We start from the raw sequence: 20,472 nt of genomic DNA, 5'->3' as shown, positions 1-20,472 counted from the left end.
GGAAAGTTCTGAAATCAAGGAAAGCAGCGCACATTCTCTTCTTCTTTATAATGTGATCATACTAAAAGCTGCTTTGCTGGTGATGGCTGTAAAAAAAAAAAGCTGCGCTGCGAAATGTGAAACAATATCAACGTGACGTTCAAATATAAATAGGTGCTACATGCACAAATCACTAGTGAATTCTAAGAAAACCAAGAAAACAAATGAATAGTGCAAAGTCCATATGAATGGAGAAATCGCAGAGAATATCAAAAAGAAGGCAGAAAATTCTCCAAATGGGTGAAAAGTATCCTGGCAGTATCCCGTGAATCTGTAAGACAGATGATAGTGTCCTCCACCAGTAAATCCTAGCTGCTTACCAGATAGTTGAAATAATCAAGCATGTAGCCAAGTAAAACCACCGAGACAGTTTCCAGGATCTCCAGGGTACGTTTCTCACTTTCACAAATCAGACCACTCAATCTCCATAGTGTAACCCAAAAGAGAGAAGGCTGACATAGTGTTTTACCATAAAAAGGGTTTTTATTAATAAAAAGGTTGCACTTACAGTTATGCAGTAAAAATCGTGCGTGTAGTTTGTTTAGCCGGCCGGCTGTACTGTCCGCTCGTCCTTCCGGATAGACAGCGCAAATCGTGGTGACGTCAGCACGCCGCTCTTCCCAACGCCGTTTCGTCCAATGACTTCTTCCAGGGGTACCTGGTGGTTGCTGGTTGCTGGTGATACTGACGGAGTAAAAACAAACGTCTTTACTTTGGATTAGTGTATTTTGGTTATATGAATCAAACATATTTCTATATTTTTTTTGTGGGTCAAGTTAGCACAACCCCATTGCGCAACATGTCTGCTTGACGAACGGACTTTTCAGAAACAAACAAAATTGCACGAAACCTGAAAATCGCGAATGCACACAGACAAAACCTCTACTAACTCTCGATTTAGCAGAAGGAGCCCAAAGGGTGACGCCGGAGAATTGAAGTTCCTCTTTTAAACTCTCGTCAGTACGTTGAAACGTCACTACGTTCGTGTTTGTTGCCGAAAAAGTCAGAGCGTGTGTATGCTATGGGTGTGACCGGACAACTCCCTTCGGACAAAAATCCAAGGGAAAGTTTGTTTGATGTCCGATCGTGTGTACAAGGCTTAACTGTGTATATTCAGCATTAACGTTTCTCAAGTGCTGTTATACAATTGCACAGTTTTGGATCAAAGTTTTGGGTCTAGTATGCAACAGAGAAATCTCTATTCATGACACCACAACCAATAACGGCATAACTAAACTTTCCTTTCTTTTTAATTGCAAACACTGAAATTGCAAGTTGAAAATCAGTCATGCATGTCTGTAATAGGTTTCCCAGCTGCTGTGTAAGCACAATTCAGGACTTCTCAATGACCTCCTGGCTTGATCTCTGCTGGCTGCACAGCTTGAAGGTCATGGACTTTCCACACCTCCTCTAAGTATGTCATTATGTTCCTATTTGCCTAAGGGGCAGAGTATACCACTGCACAAAACAGTGTGTCTCCTCCGTGTTCTGTCCTGTGTTCTCCCTTCTCCACTGATATATAGGGGGTTATTTACTAAAGGCATATCCACTTCGCACTACAAGTGCAAACTACAAGTGCAAAGTGCAGTCGCTGTAGATCCGAGGGGGACATACAAGGAAAATTAAAAACAGCATTTTAGCTTGCTCATGATTGGATAATAAAATCAGCAGAGCTTCCCCTCCTTTTAGATCTACCTAGGGATGTATTTAGGTTTTGTGCTGCCCTAGGCCGGACTAAACTCGTGCACCCCCTAATTTAAATATGACCCACCCCTTCCTGTCAAGGCCACACCCCTTGCGGTTTAAGACCCACCCTGAAATTTTCAAGTGGGGACACTAGTTCTGATGGCCTGGGGGGGGGGACGACTACAATGGATTCCCTTAATTTTCATAGATTTCCTCTCACTTCCTGTTTGGCTATGGGACAGGAAGTGAAGGGAAATCTCTGGAATGGAACAGGGATGGTAAAAAATTTGAAGCAACGACCCCCCCCCCCCCCACAGTTGCAGAATGCCAACCGCCCACATACTGGAAGCAGTGCGGCCGATTTATGGGGGCGCTAAACTAATTTGCCTAACAGTGTAGCACAAGCTGGCGGGGACACTATCCGTGCTGCCCCCCTGCAAAGTGCTGCCCTAGGCCTGGGCCTTGTTGGCCAGGATACAGCATTGGATCTACCCCACAGATTTACAGCAAGTGCACTTTTTCAGTGCAATTTCAAGTGCACTTTGCACTTGAAGTTTGCACTTGTAGTGCAAAGTGGATTTGCCTTTCATAAATAACCCCCATAGTAAAACAAAAGCAAGTGGCTGATAAACGCACAAAAGCGAAGGAGGACTAGGGTGCACCCATCGCCGTTTACATGTGTGAACCCCAGCAGGGATTTCTGGAAATTAGCTGAAAGCAATGGGGGGCTGCTGGCTCCCACAGCTAATCGCAGCAATCAGGTGATCAGGTATCGGGCCTCCCAGTTCTTGATAATTAGTATGGGACCCCTCGGTGAGAGCCACAAGTACACATATATGTGGCCCTACAGGGTTAAGACCCATGTCCCTAAGGCCACATATATAAATATACTCCACGAAAAGGGGTTAAAAAAAATTACGGTATTTAAGCAGGAAGGATTTTTATTGCAAAAGAGACCTAATGGGGTTAATTTACTAAAAGCTAATCGGCTTTTTCCTTTGTAAGGGAATTTACCTCAGAGCTTAGTGAATGTTGTGAAATTTCAAAGAACACCCAATCATGTGCAAGGAAAATGTAAACAAGCAGCTCAAAAATCTCAAGTTGCATTCACTTTTATTCTGTGAATTTTAAAACCACTACTATAAACATCCCGCCTGTTCCATCTGTAGCGCACCCCCTTAGGAGTCACCAATGAACTGGGATCCCCCACCCTGCACAACCAGGCACACCAATTCTTCACAGGTACTCCAGAGACTGAGAACAGTCTGTGATGTTTTTTTGTGATTTATTGAAGGTTAATAACTTGATGGGAGGTTATGGGATGCCCACTTGATTTCAGCAACAAATCTTTGGCAACAACTTCTTCAGGGACAGCTTCCTGTATACAGTCTAAATACAGTCTCCTTGCCACTCCTCCTGCACTTCACTTGCTTGCAGGCCCCAGCTAGATCACGGTTAGTGGATCTGACAGGCACAGTCAGATGTAGTAATGACCCTTTACAGGCAGGAACTCAAAGCCCCTTGTTTAGCAGAATACAGTAATCAGCTTGTACTTTCCCTCCTGTGGCTACTGGTCCCAGCACCACCTCTTCAGACACTGCCAACCCACCTGGCTTCAGCTGAGCCTTTCACTAATCCTCCAGGCTAACTTTCTTCCACAGTCCTCCCAGACTGACACTCACCAGTTCACCTGACTGGCTCCCTGGAGATCTCCCAGGGAAGCGATGAAGACCTGGCACACCGCTGTATTCAGAGAGAACTGGCTACATGTGGCAGTCTCCCCCCTTGTAAGTCCTCAGTAGTGTTGCTCTATTGCGCTGTCCTCTCTTGTTACCGTGCCTCCAGGAAGGGCTTTCTCTGTGTGCGGTGGCAGGATCTTTCCAACACCCAAACCCTGGCTTAAGGTCACCCCCCCCCCCCCCCCAGACCTGGGGGTACCCTGGAGGGCCACCAACAGCATACTAAATCTCCATCTTTCACCCAATGGCATGGCTCATGCCTATTTATGGCCTATGCCTTGCCCCCTGCCAGCCGTTTACTGGGTATTAGCTGAGGCCCTCAAAAATATTTCGGACCGCCCTTCCTAACCTCCACCCACTATCTCTAGAAGTTTCTACAACCTTCTAGACCAGGAGAAGGCACTAGAGGAGCTGTGATTCAGCTCGGACTCACTGAGCCCTGACCCAAAATCACAGCTCATGCCGCGTACACACAATCAGGCTTCTGCCCGACCAAATGGACATCGGAATTCCGAAGGACGTGTTCTATTTCTAAACTCCGAAGAAATTCCTCGGAAATAAATAAAATAGGGCACACACACGGTCGGAATTTCCAATGAAAAAAGTATGTCTGTCTGACTTTTTTCATCGGAAAAAACGATCGTGTGTACGCGGCATTAGGCTTAGCCCTGAGCTAACTAAATTTACCTATACTACAAAAAAATATCCTACATCTAGCACACACTAGATTAGAGACATCACATCCATGCACAGAGCATGCCATTGGGGGAAAACAGTAGGGTTGACCTACTAAAAACACATAGGCTGTTCACTTTGCAAGGAAAGTTGCACTTTGTGGGAGAGTTTTCCCCAGAGCTTAGTGAAGGTGGTGGATTTTCACTTTGCAAAGATTACCCAATCACATGCGAAAAAAAAACAAAAAGCCAGCAATGTTGCTTGCATATGATTAGATGATGTTTAAAGCAATGACCTGAGCGTAACATCAGATAATTTTTAGGACTACCAACTAGTTGGAAACAAATATTTAGAAAAAAAAACGTAGATTTTGGTTGTCCATAAAGAGCTGCTTATACAAAACTAAATGATTGATTACTAAATTGCCAGTCTTCGGTTTCCAGTTGTGTTGCACGTTTCTCTAGCTTGGTGAAAATTAACGCAGATTTGTAACTCCTCATCACCACAGAACAGGACGGCTTGACAGTATGTCATGTCTGTTATTGGAACATAAGCCTGTCTGAGTACGTGGCTCATTCAGACTGGAATGCAGTAACTTTGTTGAGGTATTGTCATTTGCAGATCATTGTGTTCCACTTCTAACACTATTACATGTTGTATGTTGAGAAATTAATTTAATTTAAGGCTTATTGGTGACCCAATTAGTCGTCCTAATGATTCAGTTGTTTGGCTACATTAGTGACCATGAATTATGCAATATTATTTCCAGTTCACACAACTTGGAAATGCAAAAAATGCCAAACAAATTTCAGAAACGTTCATAGACCAGTTCTCTATGATCACATAAGTGATGATATTGTTTCTAATTGATTACTACAGAGTGAGGAATTTTATAATTGCTCTCTAGCAGTGATCCTCAAAAAACTCTAGAGTTGATATTACCTTTTTTTTCAAGTATCTCACCTAACTCCATCCAATTTTTTTTATTTTTTTATTAAAAAAATTGCGTTTATTTTTTTTTATTTTTTTCTGTAAATCGTTTTGGGGGATTTTATTCCCTGTGACACAGGACAAGAAATAGGGGGATCAGATGACAATGGGGACAGGAAGACACTGACATCAATAAAACTTCTAATGCTGGCCTTACACTCCTCAAAAAATCCTCCGAACAAACTTTCGAAAAACGAACGTTCGGCCGTGAGCGCAAACGATAGTGCCATCATGTAATGACCGATAAATCGTTCAGTGGACATTAATAAAACTTTTTTTTTTTTTTTACATATACCTAGTGCAGAAAGTTCGGACGGGAAACACATTAACTTTCCTTTGTTTTTTCGGCTCAAAAACGTCCCAACGATTATCGATTTTGTGCCCATTAACTGTACGAAAAACGAACGAACTGTCTGAACGAACGATTTTCGCCCGATTTTTCGTATAGTGTATGGCCAGCATAACACTTCCCTACTATATTAATAATGTATTGAAAATGTGTGCGTCCCCTAAGAGGAAGCAAAGAAAGATCTGCCAGATGGGGACACACACAGCCATAAAAAATTACAAGAATCTCCAACCCTTTGCCATTATATTAAAACCAAAATAAAACATTTTGGCTGGAGCTTGGCTTTAACTACATTTTTCTAATGATCTATTTTTATGTTTTAATATAAATCGTTAAAATTGTTTTACATGTAGTTTATATTTTCCCTTTTATATGTAGTTTTATATTTTGCTAAAACTGTAAAATACTATGGGGAATTTGGTTTTATAAGCAGAAATTCTCTCTGAGCACAATAAATGTGCCCCTTGCTCCTATTAATTGTACCCCTGAGCCTGTTAGACATACCATCTGGGGCCATGATGCACCATATCTTGAGAGCCTAGGCTCTATAAATTGGCTAGTGGAAAGAAATTATAGTTGCCTGAAATTTTGTGAAACCAATGTATTCTTTAGTCTAGTGGTGGTCAACTTACTTGATATAGGGGGCCTCAAGTGCGACCTCTGACATGACATAATATTCAGCTTGGCTGACCCCTCCTGAGGACTCCTAGGATGTATGACATCAATTGCCTAGGCCTGAAAACCTGGAAGTAACTAAAGAAATTTAAAATATTGTTTAAAACAAGTAAAAATGATATACTTTACCATCTATTTACTAATGGTAGCAGGATTAGAAATAGTCAATGTTGTATGAGAGAGTGAAATTCCACTTTAAATTATATTGCTGTTTATGTAATATAATATAAATATATTCTGTTTTTCAGGTTTAGCAGAATACAATAGACGTGGATAAAGACTGGTTGCAACAATGACATCTGTACAAACAAAGAAAGGTAATTTTTTAATGCACATGAGTGGGAAGCACAGTAGCTTGCATCACTAGGACTCTTGGTTCAAATCCCAATCAGATAATAAAAAAATTCTTATGAACTAAAGATAAGTCCTTTTCTAGATTTGGCTCCGACCACTTAGCTTTTAAGTCTGAAAACTGGAGTGTTATATTTTTTTTAAATGGCCGCTTTCCCGTCATAAATTTTGGAACGTGTTTTACACCCCAAAAAATTATTTATCTAACGCAAGAAACAAAAACTTAAGTGAAATGATCTGAGCTTTAACTGAAGACCTTTGTAATGATTTCAGAAGGGAAGGATCAAGACCGGCAAACTATTCTGAAACAGATGAAAGTGCGGACAAAACTGAAAATGGACAAGAGCTGGATTAATCAAGGCTCCGAGGATGAGAGAGACGATGTCACCAGCCCTGTGTAAGGCATACTCACTGGTTATTGCAAATAAATTGCTTATATAGTTATTGTTTCATAAAAGTATAGTGTTATTCTCTTCAATCATTAACTAAAAGCTTGTATTTTCTTGGCAGCCCGTTTATAGGCTTAATCTACAAACATAATGACAGACTTTTAAATATTTTTTTATGCACATTAATTCCATAAGTAGTAATGATTGTCTCCACTGAAATAAAACATACATTTAAGAAACAAGCAACTCAAAAATCTCAAAACTGCATTCACTATTATTCTACCATTTGTATAACAGCTACTACAAACCTCCTGCCCTGTTTCATCCCTGCACAGAGCACTTCATCAGGAGAGCATAGTCTCCAATAAAGCTTTATACATGCTGTTCTGCCCTGAACAAAATTCTGCATACAATCGCAAAAACTGTGTAATAGCTGCTACATGATTAGGGTAATGGTGCTTTTACTAATGCTGATGTGTTAATAGTGGTACATTTTCACCACTATGTTGGATGATCAATAAGGCCTCAATTACACAGTTGTACCTATGTGTACACCTGCATGAATGGCTGTCTTTGCCCGCATGGAATGCACGGGTGTTCTGTCCATCTGCATGCAAGCAGTCCCATTCATGTTTTTTTGAGACCTAGCGGTTGCACAGCCACATCTGCTGGTCCCAATATGACAACCATGCATGTGTATGTCCTAAATGTTGACCGTGTGCATTTGGGGACATGCACCCACACAGATGTAAATTTTGGGCCAGCGGCTGTGTCTGTGCAGCCACTGCATCCTACCAGACAAGAATTGGGACCTCATAGATATGCCTGCGTGAATAGGGCCTACAGTATTCTACCATGATGCATTATTGTAAACAAGCTCCAAATGCACGCTACTGCATCATGCAGAAATAAATGAGCCCTTAGGCAGAACTAATTAGATCATAGAAGGATATAAACCTTAGTCAGAATTGTATCACTTTGTGAGTCCCCAATGGAGAAACTTCCCTTTTACTTGCCATTCCAGAGACATGGAAGGAAGTTGGCGCAAATCTTCCCAAAGGGAGAGTAAATGTCATCTTTGACAGTTACTTGCAACAGGTTTCCATATTTTAGGATGTTCCTTTTTTCCTTGTGCTTGTGACAACTGTCATTTTTGGAATTTCCAAACCGATCGAGGAAATCTCTACAATAGGGACACATACTGCAATATATCAGACCGAGATTCTAACCACTCCCCCAATCTAAAACTAACAAAAAAAGCTTGGCTGGTGTGCCACTTAAAGGGGATACTGTATATTTATAAAGCAATGCATTTGACATTCACTAAACATTCACTGCAGGTGCATCTTCCAGGTAAATGTTGACAAAATGCAGTGATTGATTTTCTACCAGTTAATGTTTGAAAGTGGCAGAATATTTTTCCAAAACACACTGGATTTGCATGCTTTACTGGCAATATTTTAAATGTCCTGCTTTAAATTCAAAAATCTTTGCCGCCAGTTTTGCTAGCTTTACCAACCCATGTGGAAAATTCAGGTAATTTTTTACAAAGTGGCTCTAATACTGCACCAAATTAAAACAATTATTACCCCACGTTTATAAATGATAAAACTGGAGATGAGAAAGACCAACTGTATTTGGCGTACAGAAACAGGCACAGTGCCTGTCTCTGTATGCTATGTAGCAGACAGCATGTTGTCTGCCACTACCTCTGCCACTACCTCCTCCCCTCCCCCACTGGTTAACTACCAGCTTCTGAGTGCTAGTTCACACCAGACTCGGTTCATTTCAGTTGCGTGTGCTTTTTTTTTGCACTAAAAATGCATGCACAGTGTTTTCCATGTATTCCAATGGCTCTAGTTCACACCATGCAGTCATTTTCAGCACTAGAAACTGACCAGAAACTGACTGCATGGTGTGAACTAGAGCCATTGGAATACATGGAAAACACATGCAGAAAAAAGCACACGGAACTACGTCTAGTGTGAACTAGCACAACAGTTGACAGACTGAAAGGACAGTGAAGACATGCTGTCAGCTTCACAGCTGATGGGCTCCAAGTAACCGGTGATGCTGACAGTGGGTGGACCCCAATATTAAAGGTGGGGGACAATTCTCCATTAGATCCACTCTCTGCTTTGATTGACAGCAGGGAGTGGGCCAATTCTATAGCCAATAGCGGGCTGTCTATTGGTTATGGATCCACCTACTGCCTACTGTATATCACCAGGGGAGCAGACCTGATTGGGAACTAGTATCTCTAAAACCTAAGCCTTGTACACACGACCGGTTTTGCTACCAGGAAAACCGCGGGGAGAGCAGGGCTCAAGTCCTGCAGGAACGCGTGGGAATGGCGTCCCTGCACTTTTTCACAGCAGGAACTTGGTTCCCTTTGCAGGACTAGAGCAGCTTCGAGCAACCGAGCTGCCCGAGCCAATCCTTCACTAAGCAGCGATGCCCAGCTCGAATCACTGTCAGGGGCAGGCGAACCTTAGTTATCCTTTGTTACTGGTCGCTTCCTGTATATGGATTCATCGGGTAGTGTGCCTCAAGTTCTTTCTAAATCCCACGATAACTCGCGGCAGACCTCCGCAATGTCTCCTGGGAACAATGACAAAAGCTCCCAGGAGACATTGCGGCATCGAGGAAGTGACGGAATACCTGCACACTACCCGATGAATCCATATACAGGAAGAGGACAGTAACATAAAGGATTACTAAGGTACAGTGGATCGAAACAAAAACATGCGGTTTAGTAATTATGCATAGGAGCGTATAATTTATTTAAATTTTTTTTGGTGGGGGGGTGGATCTTGGGTTTTTTCCCCAGGACTTGACCCCTGGGGGAGAGCTTTTGGCCGGGAAAACCGTCCGTGTTTATGCTTTCTCGCAGTTTTCCCGAGAGGAAAACTGGTGGGAATAGAGAACCTGCTCTCTATTTTCCCACCGGGATACCTGGCGGTTTTAAACCCGGCAGTTTCTTATGGCAAAAAAATGAGGGAGCATACACACGGCTGGGATTCCCAGGCAAAGCTCTCCACGCAGTTTTCCAGACGGGAAAACCTCTGGTGTGTACACAGGGAAAGTTACCGAGCATATTCTGAGGTTTTCCCGTCAGGATTCCCGGCGGACTTTATACCGCCGGGAATCCCGGTCGTGTGTACAGGGCTATACAGTATATGGCAAAGAAATGCAGATAAAACAAAATCCAGCACTCCTCAGTGCACTCCTAAGATAAATACAACATTTTCTGTCTTTTTAGATCTCCACAGCTGAAGGCGCTCGAGGGAAGGAAAGCCTTGTGGTCTCCAACCCCAGAATCTGAGCCTGACAGGTGGGTGTGACAGTAGATAATGTAGTAATAAATAGTCTTGGAGTAATGCAAAAAAAAATAAAATGAATTTCAACTAAAGTGTTCAATAATGTTTTCAGTGAAAGGCGTGTCTTTAGCAAATGTTACTTGCCTAGGTGGGGCCAATACCGATTATTCTCCCCAGGAATCTGACATGTTAGAAAGCTTTCCTTACTACTTCTGTAGGTATTTATAGTGCTGGCAATTTTCACAGTGCTTTACAATCTCATCAGTTTCTGTCCTAAGGAGCTCACAATCTAAGTTCCATAAGGCTAGCCATACATTATACAATTTTTCTTTAAGTTTACCATAACCATATAACATAACATGAGGTCAAATTTTTTATTTGTATGTAATTAGGCAGGCCCTTGTACTACATAGTTGAAGGTAAATCCAAAAGAAATTGAATAAGAATTGTATAATGTATGGTATGCGTACACACTCGCGCGCACACACATACAGTAGTATGGCCAATTTAGACTGGAGCAAATGACCTACCAGCATGCCTTTGGAGTGTGGGAGGAAACTGCAATACTCAGAGGAAACCCACACAAGCACAGGGAGAACATACGAACAGATAGCACCCTGTCTGGGATTTGAATGGGGGACCCTCAGTACTGCAATTAATCATATTACAAAAGATAACATATTATAGTTCTGTTTTTACAAGTTTCTAAAAGACAAAATAATTGACACCATATAGCCTTTTTATTTCTTCAGAAACTCTGGAATATTTACAGCTAAAGAGTTCATTACAAACTCCTCTTCTCCACCTGTTCAATCAATTAACAAGTAAGTGATGGATCTATCCAGATATATACTATATTACCAAATGTATTGGGACACCTGCCTTTACACGCACATGACCTTTAATGGCATCCCAGTCTTAGACTGTAGGGTTCAATATTGAGTTGGCCCACCCTTTTGCAGCTATAACAGCTTCAACTCTTCTGGGAAGGCTGTCTACAAGGTATAGAATTGTGTCTATAGGAATGTTTGACCATTCTTCCAGAAGCGCATTACTGAGGTCAGGCACTGATCTTGGATGAGAAGGCTTGGCTCACAGTCTCCGCTCAAATTCATCCCAAAGGTGTTCTATCGGGTTTGAGGTCAGAACTCTGTGCAGGCCAGTCAAGTTCCTGCACCCCAAACTCGCTAATCCGTGTCTTTGTTTACTGGTGCGCAGTCATGTTGGAACAGGAAGGGGCCATCCCCAAACTGTTCCCACAAAGTTGGGAGCAAGAAACTGTCCAAAATGTCTTGTATGCTGGCGCCTTTACTGAAACTAAGGGGCTAAGCCTAACCCCTGAAAAACTATTCCACACCATAATCCCCCTTCCACTAAATCAGTGGTCATCAACCCTGTCCTCGGGGCCCACTAACAGGCCAGGTTTGCAAGATAACTGAAATATGCAGGTGATATAATTTGCTGCTCAGTGATTGCAGTATTCTAGTCTGCATCTCCCCAGGGTAATACATAAAACCTGGCCTGTTAGTGGGCCCTGAGGACAGGGTTGATGACCACTGAACTAAATGATTTGGACCAGTGCACAAAGCAAGCTCCATAAAGACGGACGGGCGAGTTTGGGGTGGAGAAACTTGACTGGCATGCACAGAGTCCTGACCTCAACCTGATAAAACACATTTGGGATACATTAGATGGTGTGATGGTTGCTACATATTGAAACCAACAGGTGTGAATGGCCCCCTATAAGAAATACCCCTATAGAATGTTGACCAAGAGAGTATTCTATTGCTTTTGTGGATCAGGAAGGTATTCTTTCATAGTTAGAGGAAGTTGGACCGCACGTTATGAAGCCATTTCAGTGATAGAAATTAGATCTCAGTTGCTCATGTTTTCTGCATAGATGCTCCAGTTTCAGTTTTCTTCAGTGGAATTTATTCAAGTTGATTTATCTGGAAAAGTCAAGGACTAACTGCATACTGACACTGTGGCAGTTGAAAGGGGTATTTATAGGGACTCCCGATTTCAGCCCTACAAACAGCAGATTTATGTTCACTGTTGATCAGTGATATGTAATGCACATAAAATAGGATTGTGGGTTGGTAAGCCCATCCTGTACCTAAAGATCGATGTGTATATTATATGTGTATATTTCTGTTATTTCAACAGACGGTTCTCATACAGCTCCACTGAAAACAATACAACACAGTCCACAACATCTAAGCCATCACCACCACCATCCACCACAGGCGGCAAGTGAGTGACCTTACTGTATAATGATGCATACCAGACACCAATTAAACCTGAAAGACATTTCTACTTTACTAAAAAAAAAAAAAAGGTTTTCAAGAGTTCCCCTCACTTCATGTTCTGTTTGATACCTTCAAATCAACAGAAAGTGAGGGGACATTTTCCAAGTACAGGCGGTCCCCTACTTACAAACATCCGACTTACAAACGACTCCTACTTGCAAATGGAGGGAAACAGGAAGTGAGATGAAATCTACCCCTAGGAAGGGAAATTCACTCTTGTAAGAGTTATTATGGGAACGAGGTGTCTCCACTGATGCTTTATCACCAGTCCATGTTTCCCTAACAATCCAAAATTTTCAAAATCTAATTGTCATAGGGACAGGAAGTGAGGTGAAATCTTCTGAACAGGGGCACAGACAGCAAAACAAATAGCGGTGATAACCCTTCCCTATGCTATCCAAAAAGGTTAAAAATATTTTTTTGGGCTGGAGCTACACTTAAAAAATTGACATGTTCCGACTTACAAACAGATTCAACTTAAGAACAAACCTACAGTCCCTATCTTGTTTGTAATCCGGGGACTGCCTGTAGAGACAAATATTGCAATAGAAAGTTAACTTTCTATTATAGATACTAATGCTTTTCTACTTTAGAAATAGATAAACACAGAGGGTGCACTGGCTTAGTGCATTATTCAATGCTATTTTTATTTACTTTACAAACATATGTTGTTAAAACGTTCATCGGGCCACTATTCATGGCTCCACTCTCCTAGACTGGCCAAGGACTAGGGTTGCCACCACATCCCTTTTAAACCTGAACACATATTAATTATACAGGTTCTGAGGCTAATTAAATGCAGATAAGATTAATTCCCACCTTAATTAGATTCAGAACCTTTTGTAATTAATATGTAAAGAAAAGGAAGCTGCGCTAATGAGGTCAAATTAATACTAATAAATTGATAAATAAGTTACTAACAAAATAAACAATAAGTGATAAGGGTCTTTAAGACCTAAAGTGCTACACAACCACTAAAGGAAGTGAATGGATATCAGTCCATGTGCAATGTATATAAACCAGTTCTTGAAAATTGACACTAGTGATATTGTGAACCACCCTGAATGTCAATATACATCAGAAATGTCTCCAAAGTGCAAATAATCCACAGAATCCAGAAAGTAATGGTGATAGAAAAGTGCTTCCACCTGAATAACACACTGCCGCTTACCGGATAAACATGATCTCTTAGTTACAGGAGATCCGTTGGCGTATGTAGCATTTATCCCAGCTTGGGATCTCCTCTGGGAAATCTCTGCTTGCATAGATGACTCGTGCAGTATACCAATTCAGGCTATGCCACATAAAATAAAAAGGCTCACATAGCATAAAACCCTTTTAAATGTAATTAAGATCATAAAAAAGTGCACACTTGCATAAATGCAGTAAATGAAAGCATGTAAACAATCGAGTCGGCTGGCTCCTCGATCTAGCAGCCCGTATCTTTCGGCTCTAGCGCGTGACGCGGTGATGTCAGAACGTTGCTCTCCCAATGTTTCATCACTAGAGGGACGTGTTCCCGTGACCACATGGACTGATATCCATTCACTTTCTTTAGTGGTTGTGTAGCACTTTAGGTCTTATAGACCCTTATCACTTATTGTTTATTTTGTTAGTAACTTATTCATCAATTTATTAGTATTAATTTGACCTCATTAGCGCAGCTTTCTTTTCTTTATCTTGTCCAGTGTTTGTATAAAATTTATAGCTGCCGCTTTCACGTTTTTTGAATGAGCGCAGTAATTATTTATTGATATTGTAATTATGTGTCCGGATTTAAAGGAATGAGGTGGCAACCTTACCAAGGACTCGAGCTCAGTGGGGACCTTACCAGGGTCCCTGCTGGCTGACACGTTTCAAAGGTATGTCCTTCTTCATTAGAGCCCAGAACTTTTTTTCAATACAAATTGTGTTGAATAATGCACTAGGCCAGTGAACCCTCTGTGTTTTTATCCATTTTGACAGTGTTTCTGAGGACAACCCCAGTCCTAGAGGGCAGCAAGGCTTTAAAGGGATCAGCCATTTTTGCAACTGAGTGACTTTTTCAGTTGGGCTATCACACTTATGCGCAGGAGATATCATTGAAGCTTTCCTACTTTATATACCATAAAAAAAAAAATGTGCTGGAGTTGGGATTTATCTGTTGCTATATGTTGTCCATAAAAGCCAATTTCAGAAATCGGTAGGCCCATACAAACTCAAACCCCACAAAACATTTTCTGTCTGTTATTCCTCCCTGCTCTAAATTAATGCTTCTGAAAACAATTTAAGATTAGTGTTGCTTGCAGTAGATGAGCCAAGACTGAGGAGTAATGTACCAGTTCCAAAGAGCCACCTATCTATGTGAATTAAATCCCAACATTTATTCTGTGTGGTAATTCATCTTTTCTTTTAGCAGGCAAGCAACCTCATACATCATAAGGTGAGTTCAGTACTATAAGCAATGTGATAACACAACATAACAGAATACAATTAATTATTAGTATGTAGTAATGCAAAAAAAGAAAATGAAAATCACATGAGAATTTTTGAATAATGAAGTTACTGAAATTTGCTTTTACATTTACTGAATATTCTTCAGTTACCGCAGTTTTATTAATGAGTTCACAATCGTGGCAGAAAATAAAATAATATTTTACTTATTTGCAGGGGACAGCCAGTAAATGCGGTCTCTCAAGTGAAAAACCCAACTTTCTTCAATGGATACCAGAAAAGGTAACAATTTATTTTACAATACTAATAAAAGATATGGTAAAGTTACATTGATTGACTAATATAAAAATGAAGAGTAAAATATTATTTTGTGGTCAAAGGAACTATATTAAGGGTGCATGGTCCAAAATACAGTATTCTCCACACCAAGGAACTTTCTGAACTGCGATCATGAAATATTTCTGAATTTGTTAATGACAAATCATTACCATTTCTCAAATTGCCCATAAACATTGCGTGACAATATTTTTTTTCTTTTGATAGACAATCCAGGGGGCACCTGCAGATGTCACAACCTGACTGCATGTCTCACTGCTCATAGGTTGACCAATTTAGTAATATGAAACAATTATGGCTTATTTCTCTGTAAATACAATTTTAATATGGTACTTTGGAACTACCGGTAATTTTTTTTATAATCTGAGGTTCCACTGTATTTACAAATCAGATTTTACTAGATTCTAGCATATGCAGACACCTGAAACTGCTGCCACTTTACATACATTTTACTAATGTTCTTTTGAAAAATCCGAAATTTAGTGTGTTTTGTGATCCAATGGTGCCACCATTGATTTCAAAGTCTGACCAACCAAGCCTTCAATTTCACCTCCATGTTGCTACAGAAAATCATTTTAATGGCTAGGAATCTTTTTTTTTTTTTTTTCTGGGAATTTTTTTTTTTCTTTTGCTAATGGGCATTTCTTTTTTTGATTTATATTTCTCACATGATTCACCCATCATTGAATAGAAAATCGGTCGTTTTTCAAAAAACTTTCAAAATGCCCGATCACTCTAATTTGAAAATCCACCGTTGCTGGGGCCTACTAATGGTGTGAAATTCGAACGGAAAATTCTTGAATAAGATTTTCGAAAGAAAATTATTTCGGAAATAGACCCATGTATAGTGGGCCTAAGGAAAGCTCAACTTTACATCGCCCACTACAGCTATGATAAGCCACCCCCACTAAGAAATCCTTACATTTTTTGGTATTTTAAACACAAGTGGGCAAAAACAACTGTAACTTTCTTTGGCCAGACTACTTATCAATAAGTAGTGGCCTTTGTAAATGTGCTGAGCCTGCAACCAACCCAACACCTATGGCCATAATAAATGAATATACTTCAGTATAAAATTAATCCTTTCTTCCATTAAAAATATTGGTTTATTTTATTGTCAGCCAAATCCAGGCTCGGACAACCAGCCTTCCACGAGTCCCAACGGCTACTGGCTACAAAATGTCTACAGAAGAATACAAGAAACTGTAAGCAAAAAATATTGAAATGTAATTAATATTGTTCTGTAAGATAATATCACCAAAACGTGTTTGTCTCAAGCAAAAAACAATATATGACAAAGTTATTGCCAAAACACTCATAGTAGAAATGTAAAAATGTCTCTGGTCAATAAGGGAATGCGAGAGCTGAATTTTGGAAAGAATTGGAAGCTCTGCAAGGGCTTTATTGCTGTTTAATGGAGTCTGCTGATGTGTTTTTGTTGATGTCCATCACCAACAGATGACAATAAAAAGCTGACAATCTAGGAAATAATCATATTTTGACAGCTGTTTGGCTTTAAAGTAAAACTAAAGGCAAAACTTTTTTTTTTTCGTTTTGGATAGAGCATAGAGGGATTAGAATGCATGTCAGGTTTTATTGCTGTCTGTGCCCTGTTAAGGAGACGCACCCTCTCTATTTGTCCTGTTTATCATCGAAAGTAAATGAATGGGACCATGGTTCTGGTGACGTGGGGGGAACCCAAGGAATTCCCTTAATTTGCAGAGATTTCTTCTCACTTCCTGTTTGGCTAAGGGACAGGAAGTAAAGGGAAATCTCCATAATGGGGCACAGATTGCAAAAAAAAAAAAAAAAACGGACGGGTTATCCTTGCTCTATCCAAAATGAAAAAATAAAAGTTTTGCCTATAGTTCTACATTAATAATTATTTTATAATAAAGAGAACATACACTGTCCATTCTCAACCATTTAGGCTGTGTTCACACTTGTTGCGGACGCAGCTCACAGCAGGGGTCCAGTGCGTCCCTGTTCTCCGTTTCAGGGATGAATCAGGCCTATTTTCTTGCCTGAATTCGTACCTGAAACTGAGCCAAAGACTCACAGAACCACTGTGCAATCTGCTCCGTGGCTGTCCAGGAGATGTGTGAACAGGCTCCTATGAGAGCCGGTCACAGTCTCCTGTCATGCAAATTGGATGTGAAAAAAACCTCATCCAATTCTCACTAGTGTGAGCCCTGCCTAAAGTAGGGCCAAAGTGAACTGGAGCCGCAGAGCAGAGAGTCGGTGACAGCTGACAGTCACTGGTTCTCTGCTCACTGAAGACATAGCACTGACCAATCAGCAGTCTTTGATAGCTCAGTTCTCACTCTAAAAGGCAGCAAGGGACATATGTAGCATCAGATCAATGCTGCATCCACCAAGGTTACATAGTTACATAGTTAGTCAGGTTGAAAAAAGACACAAGTCCATCCAGTTCAACCACAAAAAATAAAAAAACAAAATAAAAAACACAGTCAAATCCTATACACCCAACTCCATACCCACAGTTGATCCAGAGGAGAATATGTATGTTTGTGATTTTAAAAACCCACACTTCTCTTTTAATATTATAGCCTTTCATCTATTGTATGTTTGTTTTTTTTTGTTTTTAGGGCACCATATAATATAAAAAGCAAATCGGGAGACAATTCAGATGACGAGACAACGTTCACACAGCAGGAGCAAGTTAAGAGGTGACAATTATTTCTATGAATTTTGTATGCAGTAGTGGGGAGATACTGGTATGGTTGAGTTACTAAAACTGGAGATTGCAAGAGAGAAACCAATCAGCTTCTAGGTTTTATCATCAAAGCTTAATTGAACCACCTGAAGTTAGAAGCTGATTGGCTACTATGCACAGCTGCACCAGATTGATCCAGTTTTAGTAAATCTCACCCTGTGTTCTAATTCTTAGAAGTCAGGCCTTTAAGCCCAGGTTCACACTGGGTACGATTTGCTTCGATTTGAGATGCGATTTCACATGTGAAATCGCATCTCAAATCGCCGGCAATTGTCGGCAATGACACCGTCCCAATTGGTGCGACGCCGCATCTGCGGCGCTGCACCGATTTCAAAAAGTAGTTCCTGTACTACTTTTTGCGATTTCAGGCCGCGATTTACATAGACATCTGTGCAGAAGCCTGCACAGATGTCTCTTAAATCGCGGCCGAAATCGGGACTGCCAGCGGGAGTGAAGCCGTGCGAGTTCAGCTGAACTCGCACGGCTTCACTCCCGCAGCCCAGTGTGAACCTGGGCTTAGAGTGTAAAGCCAAAATCAGGTTATCAAGCTAACAAATGTAAATGGAAGTACCTCGTGGTAGCCATTCTTCGGTAGAATGTTTGCTTAAAAAAAAAAACTTTGCGATGGCTGACTGGTTTGATTGAAGGCTCCAAGAATAAGCTCATGGCTCATGATAGCCACAGAACAGATTTTTGATGGCCATAGAACACTATAAGTAACCAAGGTATTCTCTCGAAGTGTCTGGACGGTGAGTGACTCTTTTGTACACCCAGATCCTGAGGACTAGTAAAAGGGATTGATAATTACAGTCATATAATATTCCTGTTTAATTTATTTATATATTCATGTTGAAATGCAGACTCTCTTCATATGCATATAAGAGTAGAAATTCAGTTTCAACCTATGAGTCTTATTACCATATAATGGTTTTGTAAGTTTGCAAAATGTAAATGAGAATTATAGAAGCCTAATTTGTTGTTCAGAAATGTATGGATGACCCACAAACCAGTTCTGCCACATTAGAAAACTAAATAAGATGTATGCATATCATTTTTAAGGCTGGGTACACTCTATTGTGAATTGGATGCGTGTTTCCCCTGCATCCAATTCGCATAGCAGGAGATTGTGATCAGGTCTCTATGGTGCAAATTGCACAGCAGTCCTGTGCGTATTTGGTCTATTTTATGTCTGAATTCAGCCAAAAATTTGGGCCTGAAATCAGACCTGAACCAGTGAATGGAGATGCATCGGACCCCCTGCTGTGAGCTTCTCTGTGCTCTAGTGTGGACCCAGCCTTAAGAAACCTGTAAAGAAATAAAAAAGTAGGCTGCTATTGCTTACCTCCAACACTTTATGAATGACCAGCCTAAAAATGCAGCAAGCATCATCACAATGTATGAAATACACCGGCGCTAACAAAACTTAATAGTGTCAATCTCAAATTATGTTTGCTGCAGTTAAATATATATCCCACCCTCACACACCCGCCATTGCCACCCGGGGCATGGAGAAAGATGGCAGATTGCCTCTGGGGGAGGCCTGCCTACTCCCAACTCCTGCAGTCCGGCTCCTCTCTCTCGAGTACACGCACAAAATACACTTAAAAAATATATATATATATATATATATATATCCCACCCTAGAGTGGGGTACTTGAAAAAAGAGAAAAAGTGATAACTGCGCTAACTTTCATATATTTTAAGGGCCAGTTCACACCAGACGCAGTTCCGTTCAGTTCCGTGTGCTTTTTTTCTGCACAAAATGCATGCAGTGTTTTCCATGTATTCCAATGGCTCTAGTTGGCTCTAGTTCACACCATGCAGCCAGTTTCTGGTCAGCTCCTGCATCGGAAACTGGCTGCATGGTGTGAACAAGAGCCAACTAGAGCCATTGGAATACATGGAAAACACTGCATGCATTTTTAGTGCAGAAAAAAATGCCCACAAAACTGTACAGAGCCGCGTCTGGTGTGAACTGGTCCTTAACGTTTCTAATTCAGCAATAAATGTGCAATTATTAAATGATAAATATGCAACTTTAAGCCCTGGTTCACACTGGGTAAGATTTGGAACGATTTGAGATGCGATTTGACATGTCAAATCGCATCTCAAATCGGCGGCAATTGTCGGCAATGGCACTGTCCTAATCAGTGCGACGCCGCATCTGCGATTTCAAAAAGTAGTTCCTGTACTACTTTTTGCGATTTCGGGCCGCGATTTACATTAAATTGCGGCCGAAATCGCGGCAAAATCGCGGTAAAATCGCGCATTTTACCGCGATTTTGAATTCGCAGCAGTGTGAACCTAGGCTCAATATTGATATCCTTAAAAAAACTACAATCAAATGGTTCCCTATGTGCTTGTTCAGTGATACAATACTAAACACTGCATGTATCTCAATAAATCACCAAACGGATCAAAAAACACAACAAAAAAACAACAAA

The 20,472-nt window shown here is 40.8% G+C and overlaps 1 protein-coding gene across 14 annotated transcripts in view; it reads left to right on the top strand.

Moving 5' to 3' along the window:
• The window catches only part of ZNF185 (zinc finger protein 185 with LIM domain), a 188,782-nt gene that overhangs the window by 58,357 nt on the left and 109,953 nt on the right, over window positions 1–20,472 (top strand). For 13 of the 14 annotated variants that reach the window (XM_040323643.1, XM_040323648.1, XM_040323647.1 and 10 more), the window contains exons 2-10: window positions 6,402–6,470; window positions 6,778–6,901; window positions 10,156–10,227; window positions 10,966–11,037; window positions 12,380–12,466; window positions 14,918–14,944; window positions 15,172–15,237; window positions 16,413–16,496; window positions 17,901–17,981. In XM_040323643.1, coding sequence (XP_040179577.1) covers window positions 6,446–6,470; window positions 6,778–6,901; window positions 10,156–10,227; window positions 10,966–11,037; window positions 12,380–12,466; window positions 14,918–14,944; window positions 15,172–15,237; window positions 16,413–16,496; window positions 17,901–17,981 — 638 coding nt within the window. In that variant the 5' untranslated portion in view covers window positions 6,402–6,445. The remainder of the gene's footprint in view (window positions 1–6,401; window positions 6,471–6,777; window positions 6,902–10,155; window positions 10,228–10,965; window positions 11,038–12,379; window positions 12,467–14,917; window positions 14,945–15,171; window positions 15,238–16,412; window positions 16,497–17,900; window positions 17,982–20,472) is intronic. The other variant, XM_040323636.1, reaches the window with a different exon arrangement.

The sequence above is a fragment of the Rana temporaria genome, chromosome 9 (genome assembly GCF_905171775.1).
Source record: "Rana temporaria chromosome 9, aRanTem1.1, whole genome shotgun sequence".
Lineage (NCBI taxonomy): Eukaryota > Metazoa > Chordata > Amphibia > Anura > Ranidae > Rana > Rana temporaria.
The sequence above is the reverse complement of the archived record's forward strand: the minus strand, read 5'-3'. Positions and strand labels throughout refer to the sequence as shown.